Source organism: Corvus cornix, chromosome 15, assembly GCF_000738735.6.
Source record: "Corvus cornix cornix isolate S_Up_H32 chromosome 15, ASM73873v5, whole genome shotgun sequence".
NCBI lineage: Eukaryota > Metazoa > Chordata > Aves > Passeriformes > Corvidae > Corvus > Corvus cornix.
The window spans coordinates 10,534,567-10,558,045 of NC_046345.1; the positions used below are offsets into that span (position 1 = coordinate 10,534,567).

General features: G+C 42.2%; 1 protein-coding gene across 3 annotated transcripts in view; it reads left to right on the top strand.

The window, feature by feature from the left end:
* The window catches only part of GCN1 (GCN1 activator of EIF2AK4), a 38,724-nt gene extending 15,563 nt beyond the window's left edge, over positions 1-23,161 (top strand). The window contains exons 26-58 of one of the 3 annotated variants that reach the window (XM_039560981.1): positions 1,365-1,546; positions 1,807-1,887; positions 2,349-2,492; positions 3,176-3,303; positions 3,485-3,674; positions 4,081-4,151; positions 4,877-5,042; positions 5,989-6,183; positions 6,360-6,606; positions 7,095-7,216; positions 7,526-7,640; positions 8,100-8,279; positions 8,623-8,843; positions 9,532-9,600; positions 9,720-9,858; positions 9,967-10,163; positions 10,509-10,651; positions 11,421-11,538; positions 11,718-11,933; positions 12,263-12,427; positions 12,752-12,913; positions 13,368-13,460; positions 13,703-13,846; positions 14,812-15,081; positions 15,194-15,307; positions 15,823-16,053; positions 16,669-16,862; positions 17,417-17,531; positions 18,568-18,664; positions 19,518-19,666; positions 20,267-20,371; positions 21,629-21,847; positions 22,392-23,161. In XM_039560981.1, coding sequence (XP_039416915.1) covers positions 1,365-1,546; positions 1,807-1,887; positions 2,349-2,492; positions 3,176-3,303; positions 3,485-3,674; positions 4,081-4,151; positions 4,877-5,042; positions 5,989-6,183; positions 6,360-6,606; positions 7,095-7,216; positions 7,526-7,640; positions 8,100-8,279; positions 8,623-8,843; positions 9,532-9,600; positions 9,720-9,858; positions 9,967-10,163; positions 10,509-10,651; positions 11,421-11,538; positions 11,718-11,933; positions 12,263-12,427; positions 12,752-12,913; positions 13,368-13,460; positions 13,703-13,846; positions 14,812-15,081; positions 15,194-15,307; positions 15,823-16,053; positions 16,669-16,862; positions 17,417-17,531; positions 18,568-18,664; positions 19,518-19,666; positions 20,267-20,371; positions 21,629-21,847; positions 22,392-22,517 — 5,108 coding nt within the window. In that variant the 3' untranslated portion in view covers positions 22,518-23,161. The remainder of the gene's footprint in view (positions 1-1,364; positions 1,547-1,806; positions 1,888-2,348; positions 2,493-3,175; positions 3,304-3,484; positions 3,675-4,080; positions 4,152-4,876; positions 5,043-5,988; positions 6,184-6,359; positions 6,607-7,094; positions 7,217-7,525; positions 7,641-8,099; positions 8,280-8,622; positions 8,844-9,531; positions 9,601-9,719; positions 9,859-9,966; positions 10,164-10,508; positions 10,652-11,420; positions 11,539-11,717; positions 11,934-12,262; positions 12,428-12,751; positions 12,914-13,367; positions 13,461-13,702; positions 13,847-14,811; positions 15,082-15,193; positions 15,308-15,822; positions 16,054-16,668; positions 16,863-17,416; positions 17,532-18,567; positions 18,665-19,517; positions 19,667-20,266; positions 20,372-21,628; positions 21,848-22,391) is intronic. The other 2 variants (XM_039560983.1, XM_039560982.1) reach the window with 2 other exon arrangements.
* The last annotated feature ends 318 nt before the right edge of the window (positions 23,162-23,479 follow it).

Here is a 23,479-nt window from a genome sequence, read left to right on the forward strand (position 1 = left end):
TTAATTAAATTAATATCTTACTATTTTTTTCCACTTTTGCAAGAGAAGGACAGTAGTTTCCAGAGTACTTTATTGGACAAGTCGTATTATATTCTCAAAGGATTTTTCCTCATTTTCAAAGTTCTTTGGAATGTAGTTGTGCGATATGATTTAGTAGAGGTTAATTTCTTAGGTAACTATGAGACCTAAGAGAGACCATACCTCCTTGTAATGTGGATGATAGAATTTATCATTCATTGCTGAAATGCCAAGATAGATCTTATAATCTTTCTCATATTGGTCAATACCAGCTACTGTGTAAATAGAACATTTATCTTCTCAAATAAAGCTTTCTTCCTCCTTCTGGGTATAGAGGGACAGTGGTTTAAGGCTAAAAATATCTGGCCAATAATTAAAAAAGAAAAAAAAGTGTAAAAGCAAACAGATACTGAGCAAACAGAGAAAAATCGCGCATCAGAGATAGAGAGGGTTTTACTGAAGCTGTTCATGCTAAATAGGAGCTCAGAATGTGTTTGAGATTTAATATTTCTCTCTTAAAGTACTTTTGCAGTATTTTTGCCCTACATAAGCTGACTAATACTGCAGTATTGTATCTGCAGTGCTCTTCATTTACATTTAGAAATTTAAACTTGGGCATTCTCTGTCAGCACAGACAGGGTATAGAAAAGAAATGTTTTCCCTAGACATCTGATATTTGAATATTAACTGGACTAATGGAAGGACTGGAAGGAGCATTTGTTATATGCTATAGACAAGGCCCTGTAAAAAGGAAGGAGAAAAATCTTTTGACAATGGGAATCCAAAAGCTTTAATTCTTCAAGGAGCGGAGGGGATTTGAAGCTTGCACCAGATTTAAAAGGACTTAATTCTCAAGGATCCAGCCGAAGACTGGAATGACAGGTTAGCTAGGTTGGTAGGAAGTGTTTAAAGGAAATGTGGCTGGCAAACAGGGCCTTGCTTTGGGACAAATGAACTTTATAAGTGACTGTCTAATCCATTGAATTGTTTCAATTCCATTTACAGTATGTATTTCTGTACTCTTGAGGCATTGGTAGTAATTTGGAATCCTAATGTGACTTTTAACTGAAGCCAGGTAGAATCACAGAATCATTTAGGTTGGCAAACCCTTAAGATCATCAAGTCCTACCCTTAACAGTGAAATGCCAAAAGTCACTGTCAGAGCTACACTGTTGCTGCTGTGAAGTGGCAAATACTTAGGTTTACTCAGCATGTTTGTGCATGAGGCTGAAGCTTGGCCATATCTATTATGAGCTACTCAGGTGTACATTTTATACCAGTAACTATTATAAACCAAGTCATGGGAAGGTCAGCTGTGTTCACAGGATGGTTTTTCCTTTTCGCAGGTGCTGGCCCATTATCAGCTCCAGCATTTTCCTTAGTCTTTCCTCTGCTGAAGATGGTTATGATTGAGACACCGCATAACAGTGAAGACAAGGAGGAGTTCCTGGTCAAGATTCTGCAGATCCTTACAGTCCATGCTCAGTTGAGATCATCAGCAAATGGCCAGTCTTTGTTGGTGGATGAGGTGAGAGCTGTGGGGTCAGATGATCTCCTTCAGATGAGCCATGTGATAAAACAGAATCTGATGTGTAAACTGGACAAAGCAGATAAATTCCCCAAGTTAGAGTTAACAGTATAGGCTTGTTTTCTGTCATGGATTTTGGTACCTGTCCAGCCCTGGCTTTTGACTGGGATTTTATAAGGAGTGTCATACACAGGCAAGGCACTTTGGAATCACAAGATAAAAGACTTTTCCCCCCACCTTTTCTCCCCTCAACCTTTCAGAATGGCCCAGAGTTGCTGCCCCGCAGGGACATGCTGGTTCTGCTGACCCAGGTGATAGGAACGGGTTCTCCACGGTTGCAGGTGAGTGCTCAGCTTCATAACCACAGTCAGGATTCTCCCTTTCATCACCATCTAAATGAGGGAAATGTACCAATTGGTTTAAGTCTCTGACGTTAGTGGTTGATACATTGCCAATGTTCTTTTGTGTTTATGGTATTCTTGGAATAAAATATCTGCATCTTTTCTTCTGTGGGTTTTATTGCACCAAATATATTCTTCAGTCTTCCAGAGGTGACATTTTTTTCTTTCTTTAAGGCCTTGCTCTGCCAAATAAGTTCAGTAGTCTCTCCCCTGAGTGTTTGTTCTAAGGGATGAGGTGGCAGACAGGTCAGTAATAAAAAGCAAAGAGTTGGACTGAACTTGTCACTTCTTGGTTTTGTCGCTTCTTTGGGAATTTCTTCTGCTGTAATAGCACTCAGCGCTTGCTCTGACAGCAGTTCAAGGTGTAGTAGAATCTCTCACACTTGCTCATGGTGTTGTAGGTGTTGGCCTCAGAGGCACTGACCGTGCTGTGCATGAGCAGCAGCGGTGAGGATGGCTGTGCCTACGCTGAGCAGGAGGAGATCGATGTGCTCCTGCAGGCCCTCCAGTCTCCTTCCATGAATGTTCGAGATGCAGCTCTCAGGGTAGGTGGGAATCATTCGGGGTGACACCGAATTCCTTAAGTTTCTGGGAGGTGAATCTTCTCTAACACTGATGCAGACAGGCTTCAGCTGTGATGCCATGCTTTGGGCAGTGTGTCAGAGGCAGTCTGAGCAACTAATGCTCCAAGTCATACTCTTTGTGCCAGATTTATCTGCAAAAAGGAGTACTCTGGGTTTATCCACACCTTTGTTTCCTTAAAAGACATATAATTAGGACTACTTAACACCTTCTGTTTACAACTGGATAGAGCTTAGTCTTAAAGAGAGAGGCTGTCAGAAAACTCCTGTCTGTACTAGGCCTTGTTATTGGAAAGCTTCAGGCTTAGTCAATTCTGAGAACATAGAAAGAAAAGCCTCCAGGGTGCTTGGTGTTCTTTGCCATGAAACAAGTTCCAGTTTAGCTCACCTGAGCTGTCTTGTCTGTACTTAGACTGTAGTCACCAGAGCCTCTCTGCAGCCTGCCTGTGGAGCACTATTCTTGAGTTTCACCATCTCACCTACTAGCAGTAGGAAGTCCTTGACCACCATGGGCAGTATAAGGCATAAGTAAACATGAATTTTGACACAACCACTGAGTTCTTGACTTGCCAAAAGTTTTAAGTGTTTTAATGCATCTGTTTCTAAAAGTCAGATCCTTGCACTGATTTTCCTGTTACCTAATTCAGGGACTGATGGAGCTACAAATGGTTCTACCAACCCCAGACAGTGATGAGAATAATGGACTGAACCTGTTGCGTCGCCTTTGGGTAGTAAAGTTTGACGTTGAAGATGAGATTCAGGAGCTGGCAGAGAGGTAAGGGTTCTTCTTTGTTGATTGGGTTTTAGGGGGACCTTTTCTCTGCCCATGGCATGGAGCTGCACTCAGGGGCTTTGCCTCCACAGCTGGAGAGCAGCTGTAGGTCACTCCAGTAGTACATAATAGCAGTGGCTTCTTTGCTGAAGGGTGACCCATCACCTCTGTGTGTGTGCTGCAGGCTGTGGGAGTCCATGGGTCTGGAGCTGCAGCCTGACCTCTGTTCCCTGCTGATCAAAGATGTTATCTACCATGAAGAGGCAGTTCGACAAGCAGGGGCTGAAGCTCTTTCCAGAGCTGTAGCTCAGTACCGAAAGCAAGCAGCAGAGGTCATGAGCAAGCTGACAGAGATTTACCAGGAGAAGCTCTATGTAAGTACTCTTGCCCTGTGGGTGACAGGCCTGAGCTGATGCTTTATTTTCTGTTAGTCACTTTTCCTTTTGTCTGTCCTGAAGATGTGCATTGAATCCACTGTTGCTGTGTTTGAGCTTAGCACAGACTTCAGTGTCTTGAACTTCATGTTATCAGCCACTAATGGCACCATTGTACAGGTGGGAGGGGCACCTTAGATGATACAGAAAGGCTGTGGTAGGGCAGTGTCAGTTTAAGTAATTTTGACCCCAAACTTGCTTTCTGCTTATTTTTTTACCTTGCTCTTCTGCTAGTGGTATCATAAGTCTGTGCAGTATTATCAAATGGCATTGCAGGTATGATTGACAGATTCTCTGTGTGCCTATCCTTGAAAAGGTATTTCAATGAAATCTTTTCTCCTTCCAGAGGCCACCTCCAGTTTTGGATGCTTTGGGACGAGTGATATCTGAATCACCACCTGACCAGTGGGAAGCACGGTATAGTCATGTTCAGATTAATCTCATCACTTCCTGTGCATCCAAATGACATGTTTTTGATTTTTATTTGGAAGGACATATTACATGCAATTGTATTGACTTGCTATTTTCATGTGTCCTTCTGGTAGATAATATTTGTGCCCCTCAAGCGAACTGGGGGCAGGCAGAACTCCAGCAAAATATTGGATGATGTCATCTCTATGTCCTGATAAAAACAGGCTGTCTGATTTTTGTCTTAGCTTACTGTGTTCCCACCTCTGTATGGGCCATTGATTGTTTCAAGAGCAGCAGTGCAAGTCTTAATGAACTGGCCAAATTCCAGTTTGGATAATTACTTTTTGTTTACTTCTATGTTCTGTACAGGTGTAATTGGAGATCATCTTGTTTGCTACTTGTCTTCAGATAATCTATCCTTTAATGCCGATGTACCTTGTTGTAAAGCTGCTGCATTTCAGCAGTAGTTGAAATATGATCCTGATGTCTAACTTGGCTCAAGTATCCCTAGTGATTAATTGAGATAAAAGCTATTACATGGCTGAGGGATCGTTGTCCTTGCATGGGGGACTGTGGCATGGGGTTATATAATGAAATGCACAGAGGTTGGACACTGAGGCTTTTTGTTTCCATAATGGTTCTTGCTCTCAGTTGCTGCTGATAGCAAATGGGATTGTGAGCTCTCAATTCTGTGAGAAGTCAGTAAGCTCACAGGCTCACCTTCTTCACAGGTGTGGCATAGCACTGGCCCTTAACAAGCTCTCAGAGCATCTGGACAGTTCTCAGGTGAAGCCCCTCTTCCAGTTTTTTGTGCCGGATGCTCTGAATGATCGCAGTCCTGAGGTCAGGAAGTGCATGTTGGATGCAGCTCTTTCAACACTCAACACTCATGGCAAAGTAAGTCTGAACGTTTCTCTCTCTAGCAGTGGAAAAAAGATGTAATGGATATGTAGATACTGTGTTGGAGCCCATAGATTTTTTTTTTTTTTAATAAATTTCTTTGAGGTTGCTGTTGCTTGTAACAGCTGAAGACTTTCATTTAGGAATTTTTGTGTTCAGAGTTGTTCTTTTAGTGTCTAGTGTTGACTAGGTGTGGTTCATCCCTGTCATTGCTATAAAAAAGTAATATCCCTGAATCAAATGGAGTTAAAATGTTATAAAACTAGAGTAATAAAAGTAAAATCAGACCATAGATCTTTTAATCCTGCGAAGATGAGAATTCCTTTTCAGGCTTCATGCAAAGCAAGACATGAAACCTTGCTGATGGTTGGCTTCATTAAACTGAAGACATCAAAGGAATTGAGGACCATCCTTCTCCCTGCCAGCCCTTCCCCAGCAGTGTCAGATGGGGAAGGGTGTGCAGGGTGTGAATTGCTCAGCTTCTGATTTCCTCATGTGTGCCAGTCACCTCTGGACAGATGTCTTTATTCCTTAGTTTAGCCCAAGACAATTGGGGTATTTTCATATTATTCATTCTTTCTTTCTGTTTCTTAGAAAAACAGTGTGAAGTTTGTTTGATGTTTCTGTTCTCCCTTTGCAAATGGGGCAAGCAGAGGAGCGGGCACTGATGTTCAACTCTGGGAGCTTGCGTTGCTTCTGGCAGAACATCATGCTGGCAGGCTTGGGGATTCTAATTTTGAAGAGCTAATTTCTCTCTAGCAGGAAATATTTGTTGCCTGTCGGGATGGTACAAGGTTTTATGTGATGTGACACATGAAATGAACTGTAAATACAGTGTGATTGTTCAGTTGTTGGCTCAGAGAAGAACAAACAAGTCCACTGAGCATAGCAAATCTCATTCTGAGTGGTCTCTAGTGGCAAGTTCTGTGGTTTTGTTTTTCAGGACAATGTTAACTCTCTCTTGCCAGTGTTCGAAGAATTCTTGAAAAATGCTCCTAATGATGCCAGTTATGATGCTGTCAGGCAAAGCGTGGTCATTCTTATGGGGTCACTGGCAAAACATCTGGACAAGAGTGACCCTAAAGTGAAACCAATTGTTGGCAAACTGATAGCAGCTTTGTCCACCCCATCTCAGCAGGTAGGTGCCTTTGGGAGGAGTTGTCAGGTTCCACACAGAGGCAGGTTAACACCAGGATACTGTTAGGGATGGCAGAGAGATGAAAAATGGTGACAGAAAGGTTTCATTTGGGGTGCATTCTAGGGGGAATTTGTGTTAGTAATGACTATTTTGTGATCTGGTGGATTGTTTTACAGGTTCAAGAGTCAGTGGCAAGCTGTTTACCGCCTCTGGTGCCTGCAATTAAAGAGGATGCGGGAGGAATGATCCAGAAGCTGATGCAGCTGCTGTTGGAGTCTGATAAGTATGCTGAGCGCAAAGGTGCAGCCTATGGGCTGGCTGGCCTGGTGAAAGGCCTGGGCATCCTCTCTCTCAAGCAGCAGGAGATGATGACCACACTGACTGATGCTATCCAGGACAAGAAGAACTTCCGCCGGCGGGAGGGTAAGGGACAGGAGCTTTTCCCTCCAGATACTTAGCATTTCTCTTGAACCTACTAGCATTGTCATCAGGTGATGAGGATCTCCATCAGGAGATTCTTGCACCCCTGTGTTTGGTTTAGCTACATTTATTTTACTAAAGTTTGGCAAGAAAGAAATGGGAAGTGGCTCTTGTGAGGTCATTGGTTGTGTATAGTGTCCCAAAATTGCTCAATTCAATCCTGGAAGAAGGATTTCTAGTCCTAGACCATAAGGATGTGCCCCTCTCTCCTGTTTCCGAAGGCAGGTGTTGCTGGGGGGGAGCTCCTTCTCTGAGGTCACAAATCCCCACTACAGCACAAGCCACAAGGGCAAGAAAGCAAGAGACTTTCAGCTGTGAGACTTGAGTGCTTTTGGAACAGTTATACAGATACTTGGCAAATTGTATCTTCTTTTCCCATCATCCTTAAATGAAGTTGTATTTTCCTCTGACCATCCTTTTTGGGTTTGTAGGGGCTCTGTTTGCCTTCGAGATGCTCTGCAGCATGCTCGGGAAGCTCTTTGAGCCCTATGTGGTTCATGTACTGCCTCACCTGCTGCTTTGTTTTGGAGATGGGAACCAGTACGTGCGAGAGGTAAGGTGCCTTAAATTTCTGCTATCACAGAGTGTTAAAAAACCCAGATGGAATGGATATGGATGTGAATCCTGTTTGTAATGAGGCAAGTTGAGAAGGTGACCTATCCCTTAAGAAAGCACTAATAACAATTTGATCTTCTTAGTAACTGAAAGCATCTGTTTTCATTGGCCATTAATTGGGAGCTACTTAGCCAGCTGTATTGTTGTACTGAGACACTATTTACATGAAGGCTTTGTTCCCAGAGGGTCTCAGAGGAAGGAAAACAGTGTTGTGTTACAGTATGTAAGTGTTCTCTTCTCCTTGGAGGCTGCAGATGACTGTGCCAAAGCTGTAATGAGCAATCTGAGTACTCACGGAGTGAAGCTGGTTTTGCCATCGCTTCTTGCGGCACTAGAAGAGGAATCATGGAGAACTAAAGCTGGTATGGACCAATATTTGCCTGACATGATTGAGAGTAACCCACAGTTCCCTTTGCTGTCATCCCCCTTGTGTATTCCTTCATCCTTACAGATGGCCATGATGCTTTATGTTCTTGTAAGGAACTGTGGATCTTTCACAGCTTTTTACAGCTGAGTTCCCTGACACATTTGAATAACCTTTTTTCCCCTGGCATATTCAAGGGACAGTTTGTAACCCATCTCTGTAGTAGCACTTCAGAACATGGAATTTTGTTAACACATTCCTTTTCCCTCATACAAAAGAAAAGTATTATTTGGTGTGTTTAGGTACCATAGAGTAACTTAATGCATTTCAGCCCTTTGTGTTCTCTGACTGGTAGATTTGAGTTTGGAGTAAGTGTGATCATCATCTCATGTCAATTCTTAATACTGTGTTTTGTCTTTTCTTTTGTCTTCTTTTTCTTGGTGTACTTTGTTCACAGGGTCAGTGGAACTGCTGGGGGCTATGGCATACTGTGCTCCCAAACAACTCTCTTCCTGTTTACCCAACATCGTGCCCAAACTCACTGAAGTGCTGACAGATTCTCATGTGAAGGTGCAGAATGCAGGGCAGCAGGCTCTCAGGCAGATTGGGTCTGTCATCAGGAATCCAGAGATCCTGGGTAAGACCTGTCTGTGCATCTCTAATGTCCTGATGTGACTGTGGTTTATAATAGCAAGGTTTAGGTTCACAGTATTTAGGATTAAATGCAAATTTGTATAGAAATGAAACTAATCCTACAGGAGTATAACATGAAGACTTAACAGCAGCTGTCTGCTTCCAGGCTTTTTAAATGTTCCTGTCCATTTTTTCAGCTGATGTTAATAGAGTTTCCCCTGTCCTTATGCTGCTTGTTGCTTGAGAAGGACCTCAAACATCTCATGAGAACACACCAGCTCATCCTGACACATGTTTTTGGTTTATGTACAAATAAAGTCTTTTCTCTCCTTTTTAAAAATATTCAGCAATTGCTCCAGTTCTGTTGGATGCTCTCACGGACCCCTCCAGGAAGACTCAGAAGTGTTTGCAGACTCTACTGGATACCAAATTTGTCCATTTCATTGATGCTCCATCCTTAGCACTGATCATGCCAATTGTTCAGAGAGCTTTTCAGGATCGTTCCACAGACACCAGGAAAATGGCTGCCCAGATCATTGGGAACATGTACTCCCTGACGGACCAGAAGGTACAGTGCTAAAAATGCTCTCTAACTGTATTCTAATAGATTACTCTGACAAGCACTAGAGAGAATTCATTTGGCTTGGGGATTTTGTTGTTAAGGTAGAAAATATTAGTATCCATGCAGCTTCTTAATTAAATGTATGTAAATGAACAGATGACAATAAAGATAGTGACATTTCTCAGGTCCTTAAGACTGTCAGCTTTGTGCTTTGGTAATCTAGTTATTACCAGTTTATCCCCGCAAAAAGGTCTTGTAATTTTTACCATATAAAAAATGCCTTAACAAACAAAGAAGTGAAACACAGATCAGCTGCTAACAAATGGATCCAGGGATTGTTTGAAAAGTATTTGTAGGACCTGACTATAGGCTAAAGATCTGTGTTTAATTTTTGTGCTGATAATATCTACATATAAACCTTGTGTAAATGTTAAGAGTGTTGGATTTTCCTTAGATACAAACTGCTGGGTTGTGAGTGAGTGTTAAAAAGGTTTTGAGTAATCTGCACAGAACTGGTGTTTCTCGGACTTGCAGAGTAATTCACTATGCTTATCTGCAGTATTGTGAGAGCAACTAATTAAACTCTCAGGATGTTAGGGATGTTTGCTCATAATAAGGGGTGAATGTCCTTTACATGAAGGCGACTATGTTTTCTCTCATTTTGAATCTGGTTCTGACTTTTCGGGCTGTTTAGGATCTGGCTCCGTACCTACCCAGTGTGACCCCTGGACTGAAGGCCTCTCTTTTGGATCCTGTACCTGAAGTAAGTCTTTTGTACAAACACAGTTTGTCTTTCAGTGCATTAGGTTAAACATTGTCCTGATCAGTCTGGCATATCTTTGACTGGACATTTTGCAGATCTCTGTTTCTCTTGTCTGTTAGGTGCGCACAGTGTCTGCAAAGGCCCTGGGGGCCATGGTGAAAGGTATGGGAGAGTCCTGCTTTGAGGATTTGTTGCCATGGCTGATGGAGACACTGACATATGAGCAGAGCTCAGTGGATCGCTCTGGTGCTGCTCAAGGTGGGGACACCTGTGCGTGAGTGCTGAGCTCAGGTTTTCTCATATTAAATCAGATTAGCTGCTTGTTTCTTGTGTGTATCAGCTCCATTCCCTGCTTTTTTCCCCCAGGTCTGGCTGAAGTTATGGCTGGTTTGGGGGTAGAAAAGCTGGAGAAACTTATGCCAGAGATTGTAGCGACTGCCAGTAAAGTGGATATTGCTCCACATGTACGAGATGGTTATATCATGATGTTCAACTACCTGCCAATTACCTTTGGAGACAAGTTCACTCCCTATGTTGGTCCCATCATTCCTTGTATCCTTAAGGTATATAGCAAAACTGAAGGATTTTATTTATTAGAGAATAAAAAGAAGCCTCCAGAGTATTTTAAGTATTATTTTCAGTAATTGTGGGATGTGCAGAGACTTGTCCAGACTATTAGAAAAAAAGGGAATTTAAATTATAAATTATTTCTTCTACATTATGGGCTTGCTGTCTTTTATTTGTGGTCACTAGTCTTTTCTTGAAGACATCTTTGTGCATTCACAACTCTGTAGTTCATTTGCTTTTCATGGTGGAGAGAGAAAACACTGTTTTGTTTTCCTCCTGTTGCTTTTGTGTATTGTGCTGAAAGGCCCAGTTTTCAGGGCCCTTTTTGTGCCTCTGTGCAGGCCCTGGCCGACGAGAATGAGTTTGTGCGGGACACGGCGCTGCGTGCAGGGCAGCGAATCATCAGCATGTATGCAGAGACAGCCATCGCTCTGCTCCTGCCACAGCTTGAGGATGGGCTCTTTGATGACTTGTGGAGGATAAGGTAGGCAAAATCAGCTTAGCCACAAATGTTTCCCCCCATGCTTGAAAAACTGGTGTGATTCAGGCTCTATGTTGCTCCTCAAAAAAATGCAGAGACCTCCTGTGAAGCAAAAACAAGTGTTGCTTTTTGCCTGTTGATTTGAGTATGATGCCTTATAGCACTTGAGTCTGCAAAGCCCTGCCAGGCTGGGTCAGGTTTCCTACTACATGCAGAGCATTCATGCTGGATTATTAATTCTGGCAGTGACTCTGAAATGCACTTCCAAGGCAGTTGATGTTGCATTATTTAGCCCTTGTGTATTGTTTTTCATTTCTCCAAATGCTGAGCAAGTTATCGTTCTCCTGTGTATGAAAATGTGCAGTGGAGCACTCACAGCTGATAGCAGTTGCTCAAAAATTAGCTGTACTAAATGATTTGTGCCAGCTGAGTGCTGCTAAGTATTCTTACCCCAGGTGAATGTCATTTGGGTTAGACAGATGCAGGCACTGTCTTGTTCCTTTTTAGAGTCAAGGCTATTCTCAGATTCATTGCTTTGGTTTGAAAATTCTCTCAGCCCTTGCAGTTTGGAATTCACTCCTTCCCTTTCTGTTTAGCATGCTCCTTTCAGCCATGTAGGCAGATGATGTTGCACATCAGCCCATGCAGCATTTCAGTGCAGACCTAGCTGTGCCTCACATCTGGCTCCAGTCTGTAGCTGATGTCCTGTCAGAATTGGACAGGTACTGCCTGAGTGCCCTGTTCGTAACACTTGACTTGCTCCTGTTGCCAGGTTTAGCTCAGTTCAGCTCCTTGGAGATCTTCTATTCCACATCTCAGGAGTCACTGGAAAAATGACCACAGAAACTGCCTCAGAGGATGACAACTTTGGAACAGCCCAATCAAACAAGGTAAAGCTGTTCTGTTCTTGCCTGTTGTGCCTTTTTTTTTTTTTCTTTTTTTTTTTTAATTCTCCCATTTTAAATCAGCATGGACAGCCTGCTGGAAAGATATTTGGAATAATAATGTATTCTATTATTTTTATAGATTTCAGGGGCAGATAATACAATTTTGTGCTATTTCTTTCCAGGCTATCATTAATGCTCTGGGAGTGGAGAGGAGGAACAGGGTGCTGGCGGGGCTGTACATGGGCCGCTCGGACACGCAGCTGGTGGTGCGCCAGGCCTCCTTACATGTCTGGAAAATCGTTGTCTCAAACACTCCTCGCACGCTGCGGGAAATCCTGCCAACACTCTTTGGCCTTCTGCTGAAGTTCCTGGCCAGTACTTGTGCAGATAAGCGAACGGTGAGGAATTAAGTTGTGCCTTCCTGATCCTGTGGGTGACTGTAGAAGATAACTCCCGAGGAACACAGGATAATTCTTCTCTATAAGTCACGCCAAAGCTGTCATCAGTTTAACTGTTCTGAGCATGAGCATGTCTGAATTCTCTGTTTGCTGTAGGCAAGAGTGATTGTGATGACAGTAAAACTATTTTTCGATGGTTATTTGTAATACTGTTTCCATTAATACTGCTCTGTCTGCACTATGAACAGTAGCTGAACATTTGCTCGCAGTTCACCTTCTAAAGTTTTATAAAAAAGGAAAATAGTTTATTAATACATTTTTGGGGACAGGTTGCAGCACGGACATTAGGAGATCTTGTCCGAAAGTTAGGAGAGAAGATCCTTCCTGAAATCATTCCTATCCTGGAAGATGGACTGAGATCAGACAAGAGTGATGAGAGGCAAGGAGTCTGCATTGGTTTGAGCGAGATCATGAAATCAACCAGCAGAGATGCGGTGAGTTACATGTTCCAGATGAAATTCCCATTTTTCCATGTTATGGTGCAGGTATTACACTTGAGACAGAAAAATACGTTCTGTGGACTGAAGTCAGAGCTTGTAACTAACACTGAGTTGCTGCTCAGGCAAATTGTATGAATTTGTATCAGTCAGAGCCCTGCAACTACTTGTGCTGATTTATCCTGCTTTTCTTCCAATATTATTTCAAGCAAACTGCGGTTTAGTTTCAGTTGTGCAAATTCTGCATTCTTAGCTACTTCACTGAGATACACATGTCTGTTGTGCTTTAAATGTTCTGCAATTTTACCTCTTCATCTTCAGGTACTGCTTTTCTCCGAGTCCCTGGTCCCTACAGTGAGAAAAGCACTGTGTGACCCTCTGGAAGAAGTTAGAGAGGCTGCAGCCAAAACATTTGAACAGCTGCACTCAACAATTGGCCATCAGGCTCTTGAAGACATCCTGCCCTTCTTGCTGAAGCAGCTGGTGAGCATTGCTCAGCATTAGTCAACAACCTGATTAATGATGTGGGACAAGTTTTGAATAATTAACTTAAAGAAGGAGGATTGTAGTGGCAGACCTGCCAGGGAATGGCAGCAATATTTTGTCTCCTCCTGGAGTCATCCTAGCCAGTGGTAGGGAAGATCTTGTGGCTAAAGCATAGGCCTAAGGATTGCTGTACCTAGCTCTGCTATGAAATTGCCATTGTCACCTGCTTAAGTTGCTTGGCCACCATGCCTGAAATGGAAAATCTTTCTGATGTGACAAGAGCTTGATTTGGGTTTTGCTAGGTACTATGAGAATATGAGAACATTTTTGAATAGAAAGAGTTAGGGTTTTTTTTTTTTTATGATCACATGGAAAATTGTCCCTTGAAACAGGGTTTAGCTTGGTGTGTCACAGATCATTTCTCAGTTAGTCTCTTTCTCTTTCCCTGTAGGATAATGAAGAGACAGCTGACTTTGCTGTGGATGGTCTTAAACAAGTTATGGCTGTCAAGAGCCGTGTGGTGCTGCCTTATTTGGTGCCAAAGGTACAATGGGAAACAAATTTTAAACTTTATATCTGTGCTGTTTCCTCTGCTTGCTGCCAGTTGTCTTTGGACCAATATGGCAAAAGGGAGAACATAGTTTGAAATTTTCTTCTGATTTTGTGCTCAAAACATTGTCATTTGGGCTGTGATGCATAAATATTTCATGTTGTAGAGAAAGTGAGACTCTTGGAAAAACTTTCTGCTTGTTTCAATATTTTGTTGTTATTTTTTTATTTTTGTAGCTGACTACCCCCCCAGTGAACACCCGGGTGCTGGCTTTCCTCTCCTCAGTGGCAGGGGATGCTCTGACACGGCACTTGAGTGTCATCCTGCCTGCTATGATGTCTGCACTCAAAGAGAAGCTGGGCACCAGTGAAGAGCAGTTGGCAAGTAGCACAGCTCAGCTCTTTGTTGTGACAGGTTGCCTGAAGATAGTGCACCAGGTTTACTTCCCAGCCCAGAATCCGTGTTCTTTAGATTCACAGATTGCATGTTTAATTCAGTCCATTAGCTTTTCCAGGATGAGTCTTTTTGCCTGGTGGCATATTGTGAGTCAAAAAAACCATATGCTTTCCAAATCTATTTGTATCCATTTAAAAGTCTTCTTGGCCTGCTACAAGATACAATTCTCAGTTTACTTATTCCTGGAGAACTGCCAGAGAGTCTAGTTAACTTTGTATTTATTCTTGGTGTAGAAGACTGAGAGATTAAAGGGCTGCAGGGAGGAAATCTCTTATTTTGCATGCTGCACTCCTCCTGTACTGCTTTCCAAAACATCTGGTGTTTGGACTCCAGAGAACATCCTGGAGTTGTGGCTGTGGACAGACATTTTCATAATCAGTTGGTGAATTAGGAATGAGTGACAGAGTCCTGTTGTCTGTCTGCTGTGGATGCCCATTAGATCAGCTTCTAGCCCCAAGTCCGCCCGGAGATCTCTAATGTACCCACAGACGTGCTTGTAATTAGGGCTGTGACGCACAGCATTAAACTACCTAAATCAGAAGAATGTTATCTGACAAGACTCACAGTCTCTCATGGGTAAGTAAGATGGGGGAGACTGAGCTACTCTAGTGTTTGTAACTTAGCCCTCCTGCAGCTGCTGCAGCAATCAGTTCAGCAGAGTTTGGTCACTTGTTAAATTTTAAGAATTGGTCATACCTGTGTCTGCATCAGGACTGAGTCAAGCCTTTAATGGTGATGTGACCAGCTCTTTAATGAGAAACAATTAGTGAGTGGAGTGTGTTGTAGTATTTATCTAGAGACAATGCTGGGGATAACATGGAGAAGCGTGGGGCTAAATTTGGCTTTGTTCTGTTTGAGAGTTAATGTAAAGTTAATTTGGGCTCTTCAGGAGATGGCAAATTGCCAGTCTGTGATCCTGTCTGTGGAAGATGATGTTGGACAAAGAATTATAACTGAAGATTTGCTAGAAGCTACCCGCAGCCCTGAGCTGGGCATGAGACAGGCAGCAGCTGTCATGCTGAATATCTACTGCTCCAAGACAAAAGCAGACTACACTGGTCATCTCAGGAGCTTGGTTTCGGGCTTGATTCGCCTGTTTAATGACACCAACCCTGTAGTTCTGAATGAAAGCTGGGATGCACTTAATTCCATCACCAAGGTGAGAGGCAGCTTAAAAAGGTTACAGGGGTAATGTCTGGCCTGAGAAGACTTCACAAGAGAGATCTGGATGTCATGTTACCTGATCTTTGTTTTACCTCTCTCTCCTGCAGAAATTAGATGCTGGGAACCAGCTTGCTCTCATTGAGGACCTGCACAAGGATATCCGGACTGTGGGGAATGAGGCCAAGGGCGAGCATGTGCCAGGATTCTGTATTCCTAAGAAGGTAAAGGATCAGAATGAGTGTGAATTCATCACAGCCACAATACTCTACCTTTGCGGAGAGCTGATTGGTATTACAGCTGTTAGAAGCAGTGACTATTTAGGCATTCCACACCTGTATATTGGAGGACTTTTTGTAGGTTAGAGCTCTTGAGTAACCCTACAGAAGACCCCTCTTGAAATGAGGTCTCTGACAATTCTGTTATGCGCCTAAGTTATGGTTGCTGGCTGCTTTTTGTGGGGGAGTAACATTGGACTTCTGTGCCAAATTTCTCTGGTTTAAAAATTCCCTGAGCTGCCACCACTTTTTTCATAGCAACTGGTTTAGTAAGGTGAAGAGGCATGAAATCAAACCAAATAAAAGTAGGTCTGTCAATATGGAATCAGGCAGCTGAAGGTCAACAGGAAATTGAGAGAAACTCTCCAAGTTTGTTCATCTGGTGTATAATGGGAGCAAAAATAAGATACATATTTCTTGCATCTTAGATTCTAAGCTTTCTTATCTGATTTTTGTGATAGGGAGTGACTTCCATACTTGTGGTTCTGCGGGAAGGTGTTTTAACTGGTAATCCAGAACAGAAGGAGGAGGCAGCAAAGGCCTTAGGGCTGGTTATTAAGCTGACTTCTGCTGAAGCTCTCAAACCATCTGTGGTGAGCATCACTGGGCCCCTCATTCGAATCTTGGGAGATCGGTTCAGCTGGAATGTCAAGGTGGCTCTGCTTGAAACTTTAAGCCTTCTTTTAGCTAAGGTAAGATTCAAAGTGTGGTTTGTGAACATTTTCCATGGCAACCTTCAGAAATATCTGTTGCTGTTCATGTAAATACAGCTGGAATGCCTGCTGCTGTGGATTTGATATTTAGGAATAGCACTGTAACTGCATTGCATTCTTCCAGCAGCTTCTGGCCTACAAAAAAAGCCCCCAGTGCTGAACCACTGGGCTTCTTAGAAATATTGATAAATTCTGGTCCTGCTTTCAAGTGATTAAAGCCCACCATGTAATTAATCTCTCCTATAGCCACCATTTTTATGTATTGTTAAGTGCAAAAATCTTACGTATCTTTGAACAGAGCTGAGCTTTTTTTCAGGGCTCTGTGTACAAAAGGCTGTTGGTGATAGTGTAAAATTTCTCAGTGCTACCCTTGTATTTCAGTATGAAGAAAAGATGATTATATTGGAAAAGGTCAAAGGTTTTGTGGTAAATCGTTGTTTCATTTTTTTCCTATTTTAGTAGCGTGTTAGATCTAACAAGGGCTCTCTAATAACAAACTGCTGTAGAAGCGGTCATGCTGTTTTCAGGCTTTGATCTCTAGCTGCTCTTTAATACTTGACCCCACCACTTTCCCTTCTTCCATCTCTGGAATAGGTTGAGATTGCCCTGAAACCATTTTTGCCCCAGTTGCAAACAACCTTCACCAAAGCTCTGCAAGACTCAAACCGTGCTGTTCGCCTTAAAGCTGCTGATGCTCTTGGGAAACTCATTGTCATCCATGTCAAAGTGGATCCTCTCTTCATGGAGCTCCTGAATGGAATTCGTTCCAGTGATGACTCTGCCATCAGGTAAGCTGCAGCTGACAGCTTAGACCTTCCTGCTTACTAAGGATGAAAGAAAGAGCTGGGATGAATGAACAAAACCCCCAATTAGAGTAAGATGTATGTATTAATGAAAGCAGTGGACTGTAAACCAAGAATGGGCATGATGGGGCCTTCCTGTGTCAGAAGCTGAGTTGTGAGAGTATTTAGGAGGAACAGTGCTTGGGGTCTGCCCAGTTCTCCTCTCCTGCACATCCCCAAGCAGCCCACTTGTTAGCCTGACCTGAAGTAAAGCAGCTGTTCTTGTATCCTAAGGGCACAGATCCCTGAGATACAAACTTCCTGACTTGAGAATTTTTTAAATCTTTGAACGATCAGAAAACATCTGTGTTATAACAAAGAAAAACATGGAAGTACTGTCTAGGATGGAGTTTCCAGCAGTGCAAAGAGGGGATCATTCTCCCAAACTGTAAGGCATATCAGTGTAATTGCTGTGCAAGGATCTATAGGTATCCAGAGCAAAATTTCTCTTGGAGGGTGGGGGAGAAGCAGTATCTGACTGTACGTTGTGATTGCTTCAGGGATACGATGCTGCAAGCGCTGCGGTTTGTCACACGAGGTGCTGGTGCAAAAGTAGATGCTGCAATTAGGAAGAATATCAGCGTGGTGCTGCTGGGGATGCTGGGACACGATGAGGTACTGCTTCAGCCAGCTGCAAAGAACCCCTGCTGTAGACAGTCTTGTTCATACATTTAAAATCTGAACTTTCTAGCAGAATTACTATCTAAAATAACTTCTGGGAAAATCACTAATGATGTAGTCACAGTGAAGAACTGGAGATTCCTGGCCAGTCCCTGGTAACTCTGAAAAGCCTCCAGTTTAGCGTTTCCTCAGCAACTGCATTGTGTGGGTTTGACCTGCAGCTCCTCACTAACAGGTTTGAGGTAGCTCTGCAGTAAGGATTTGCTTTTTATCTTGGAGAAAACCTGCAATACCTTCACTGTATGGACGGATGTGTTTGTAGCCTCTCAGGTGAGGTTTCATTCAGTGTGAGAATTTTTTCAGAAAATGGCAGATTTTTCTCCAACGAGAGAAACCCTCCAAGTTTAATATAGGGTCTTCTGTATGCAGCAGATAACAACAGTAACATGAGTGAGATTAATTTAAATCATCTAATAATTTCTTTTTCATGTCAGTCTCTGCAACAGACATGCAACTGTTGAAAAGCTAGAAATAGAAAAATTGAAACATTCCCACTGGGTTGTAAATTTTGGTGAGGAGTGGGTAGTAATGGGACGGTCACATAAGGAAGCCAAAATAGTGAAAGCCTGGAAGTGTTAAATGAAAAGTAGTAAGAGTTTATCACAGAGATCAGCTCATCCAGAAATGGCTAGAAATAACACTTACAGTAAGTGAATCTAAACTAAGCTCTTACGAACTCATCTTTTAAAACATCTTTGACTTTTCCATTCAACAAATCAGAACTTAGATAAGATCTGTAATTCTTCAGTCTCTGCTGGCTTTTTTGACCTTAGATTTGGCTTTAATTTCCATTATGTACAAGAAACTATGTGAACTGACAGAAATCCACAGGGAGTAGGAGTGAAATACTACTATTTATTTTCTCCTCCTCTTTATTTCCTGTCATCTTCTGACACTTGTTTTTCTTGCTGCCTGTCTCTGGAGTGTGTTAAGCTCAAGCCATGTTCTCTGTTCTCCCATCCCCTGTCAGGATGCCACCCGCATGGCCTCAGCCGGCTGCCTGGCAGAGCTGTGCGCCTTTCTGTCTGACGAGGAGCTCAGCACTGTTCTCCACCAGCACTTACTGGGTAGGTGAAGCTGTTTACAGGACTGGAACAGATTATGAAAGCAGGGAAGACTCCTTCTCAGCCATTGATTCAGGATAACTTTGTGACTGAATCTCTCCTTTGTACTTTTTTGTGCTTTTCTTTGCTCATGGCTCTTAATTCATGCACTCTGGTACACAGGGAGCACAGGTAACTGGTTGTCAGTTGGGGTTACCCAGACCTTTTTTCTCTGGATTTGTTATCAGACGACTTGATAGAAGTACCAGCACGGCTGAGTAATTGCTGGTGCCGACACAAGGACAGCTGGACATGACAGGATGTTCAGGCAGGGTGGACAGGAGGCCATCCCACCTTTTGGGAGGGCACTCTGATCTTAGGTTGGTTAACGCTAATCGCAGACAGCATCTGATGGCTTCACATGCTTTTGGAGAATTAACTAATTTGCCTCTAAGTTAGAAAAACCCATAGATTTTATAGGACTCCAGTGTTTTGAGAGTGTTATGGATTACTCTCCCCTGTGGGATTAAAAAGGGGGTCCGTTGACTGGTCAAATTACAGATGACTTTTACAATTTTATTAGAGAGTCAAAGCTTGTCTAATTTTGAGCCATCAGAAGTATCTGAGTTGAACAAGAGAGTCCCTTGTCTGTGTCTGCTTTCCTGCCTGCCCAGGTGGTGTTCCTGCCTGGAAAAGGTGTTGCATTTTAGCTCTGTCTGTATGTCTTTTTGGGAGAAATGGAGGAAGCAGGCTATTGCTTTAGATGCTACTCTTTATTTCATTTTATGGCAGTGAATTCACAAACTGCCAAAAGCCTCTCAGATAAAGAGGACTAGATAGCAGGAGCCCTACCATTTTTCTGTTCTTTCCTCTGCAGCAGATGTCTCTGGCATTGACTGGATGGTGAGGCATGGCCGGAGCCTGGCTCTCTCTGTGGCTGTGAATGTGGCTTCTGGTAGGCTGTGTTCCCCAAAATACTACAACAGTGTCCAGGAGATGATTGTCAGCAATGCCATGGCCGACAGGGTGAGTCCTGCCCGACAGTGGGTGAGTGCTGTTGCAAACACTTGTTGGGAGCAGTTTTGAAAGGTGTGTGAACAGGTTCCTGTGTTACCAAACAGGACAAAAATCCCCACGTGACATCTGAAGATTCTCCCTTGGCTAGATGCAGTTTTTATGGTGAAATTACACAACCGTTCTGGTTCTTTTAAGTTCTCATCCCTGGGGAGATGAAGATTAAATAATCTTTAACTTGCAGAGTAGGTTTCATTTGGAGTAAATTACACTCCTGTTTCCCTAGAGTTCTCATTCACAGGCCAAGTTTACAAGAAGTGGAAATTACTCATTTTAGGAGGATGATTTTAAATCTGGGGTTGAATGAGTAATTTGGGGTAGAAATTTTGTGGGCTTGGTGGATGTCTTATTCCATCTGGCTCATGGTTGCATTGGGATTTTTTTCATCATATTACCCAATAACATTAACCCAACATTTTCCTGCTTTGATGCTGCTGTTCTTTTGAAAGATGGGTTTGGCTTTCCACAAAAGCTGACAGACCATGAGTTTGGTTATAAAGGCTGTTGTTGAATTCTGCTGTAGTAATACCAATTCTTGTCTTTATGTTGAAGATCCCCATTGCAGTTAGTGGCATCAGAGGGATGGGCTTTCTCATGAAATACCACATGGAAGGGGGAGGCAACCTGCCTCCCAAACTTTCCAGCCTCTTTATTAAGGTAAGAACTTTCATGGTAACTACCTGGTGGTGGTCTTGTGATCTGAATCTCTGTTTGACCTAACTCATGGGTGGGTCTATCAAATCCCTGAAAATCTGTATTTTTTTTTGAGGCAGAGTGCAGATAGAATCGCTGTATGAGCCCGTTTTGAACCTGTGAATACAACACTGCCATCGCTGCTCTAACATGGAAATTTGTTTTCGAGCTTTCTGTGCTAAATCCCAAGTCTGGTTCTTATAAATGCGTTTTTCCTTTGCAGTAGCAAACAGCTGGCAGAGAGGCAGAGAGGAGTGTGAGGAAGCTGTCAGGTTTTTAAGATTGCTAAAGGTCAAACGGCCTTTGTTAGAAATATGTCAAATACCAAAACTCACCTGACCTGAGAACATTGAAATTAACATCTTTTCAGTTCTTTTCTATTTAAATATTTTGATTCAAAATTCCTTTATTGGTTGGTTGTTTCTTTTGGTGTGTGGCTGGATTTTTTTGGTTTCTTTCATGGTCTGCCCTCCCTGAACCCCACCCACACCCCCAAGTATCCTTCTTGGTAGACAAGGGTAGATAGAGAGGGGTAATGCTGGAGCATGTTACGTTTTCAGATTTTACATTTATTTACAATTTACTTGAAAAACTACCAAACATGCCAAGTTGACATGATACAGGCCAACATTGTTCAAAGCAGACCTTTTGTTTGAAATCCTACTTTTCTATATTACTATAATAGTATTGTGTTAAAATATAAAATATCACACTTGTCACAAAATCTTTATCACTAAATGCACTTGACATTCAGATATTAGCTTTCATGTTTTAAATGGGTTAAGATTAAAATATAAAACTCCCAATTTTTAAATTTTGAAGTGAAATCCACTGTTGAAATGCACCCAGTATTCCAACTAGAGACTGACTTGGATGTTGTTGCTGAGTGTGTTGTAGAGGTGCCGACACTATCAGCTTTTCTGCACTTAGTGGCCATTGTCATTTCCTGAGACAGTTGAGATGAATATGTGACACTGTCATCAACTACATATTTAGAAATTTTCTATTGAAAAGTTGTCTTGTTTTCAAGATTTGATCTTCTCTTACACAGTTTAGTCAGACTTAATTGGTAAGAAGTGTGTCTCTTGTGTACCTGTGAGTTGAAAACTGTTTGCTTTTCTTAGCATAGTTTTAAATACTTAAATTAGAAAAAAGTATTAACAACTGCTTTAAATATGTGTCCTTGGTATATCTGAACATAAGTATCTTTGTCTCCTTTAGTGTCTTCAGAACGCATCCAGTGACATTAAGTTAGTTGCAGAAAAGATGATTTGGTGGGCAAATAAAAGTCATCTTCCCCCATTGGATCCTCAGACAATTAAACCAATTCTCAAAGCACTTCTGGACAACACTAAGGATAAAAACACCAGTGTAAGAGCCTACAGTGACCAGGCTATTGTCAACCTTCTGAAGATGAGAGCAGGTGAAGAAGTGCTTGAGGTATGAGACATAAAAAACCATAAAAGGCTGTGTCACCTCGTTCTGCTTTTGTCTGTGGGGTGCCTGCAGCCTTGGAATGTGCTGGAAGTCTCTTATGAAATAGGAAGTGGGACATCCCAGTTTTCATGTAGGCCTTTTTAGGCCTTCAGCAGCATTCTCATGCTAAGCTCTGAAGAAATCAGCAACACCTATTCTAGTGCAGCATTAATAGAATCAAGGCATTTAACATACCCCCTTAAGCCTTGCCTGTGCTGGAGTTCCCTCAGCTGGCACTGATGATTCATTGCTTTGGTCACTTGTAAGATCATAGTGGTGCTAGGGAGTATTTAGGATGGACTACTTCATGCATCCATTTCCAGACCTGTTTTCTAAGTCTGACCTGCTTTTGGATAGTTCCCCCATCTGGAATTGTAAAACCAGGTGAAGACTTTTGATATGTTTGAAAGATTTTTAGTTGATACAGCGTGTAAGGCACTTACACTTACTCTGATTTTGAATGGTGTGTCATAAGGAGTTGTTAATAGGTGCTATCTCCCTTCCACAGTCAGTTTCCAAGATTCTTGATGCTGCCAGCCTGGAGCTTCTCAATGAAAGCTGCAGGAGGTCCCTGCGGAAGCTGGCTGGGCAGGCTGACTCCGAGGAACAGATTGATGACACTATCCTGACGTGATAAAGCTCCCAAAGACCTGGAAACACTGAACCAACCGCTGCATCAGCATTTCAACTCAAACACCTATTATAAATGTTTTCATTTTTGAAAATATTAATTCTGATGGGATTTCATGAAAAGGACTCCCAGAGAGTATTTTAGTATCAAATATACCACAATAGCCTTAATTAGACCCACATTAGCTGAAAATTAAAAATTTGGTCCCCTTTTTGAAACAGATTATGTGCAAGAGACAGACATACTAACCAATACTGGTCAGTTGTGGCCAATTGTGAGATGTGGCTAGAGCACATCAGGCTTAAACTCTGATGACAACTATTTCCTTTCCAGGGTCTGTGCAAAAACTCCAGTACTCTTAAGTATTGTTGGTTTTTCCACATACTCTGGGAGGCAGGAATAGAACTCAGTGAAAGTTCAGTTGTATTGTTTCTGTGTACTGCTAACTTGCTGCTTGTGATGGTTCTGAAGACTGAAAATCCCTGTAAAACGGAGTATTTAAAATAGCCTTAGAAATCACAGATGCGAAAGAGGGATTAAATGCAGTCTGTTTAGAGAAGGAACATTTAATAAAGGCTCTGACTTTGATCCTTCTGATGTAAACTGTTCTTTTTACAAACTAATTTTTCAACAAACTTACACTTTGATTTACTTTTCAGACCTGTTTGTTCTAGGGCATACAGTTTGTAGAGTGGACAGTGCTGTGATCTGTGAAAACCTTTTGCAGAACTGAGGCAAACCAGGGTTTAAAGCCAAGCCAGAACTGACATTTAATGAAATTTGTAAGTAATTACTCCTGTTAATTTCCAAAGTATTTTTGACTACAGACAGCTTTTTAGTTACCCAACTTGCAAAAAGTCCTTTGTATTTACATCTTCAAAGGCTTCACAAGATATTTGGCATTAGGTTTTTTGGTCAGTGAGTTGTGCTGCTCCAAGAAAGTATATTCTTTTACCTGGACACAT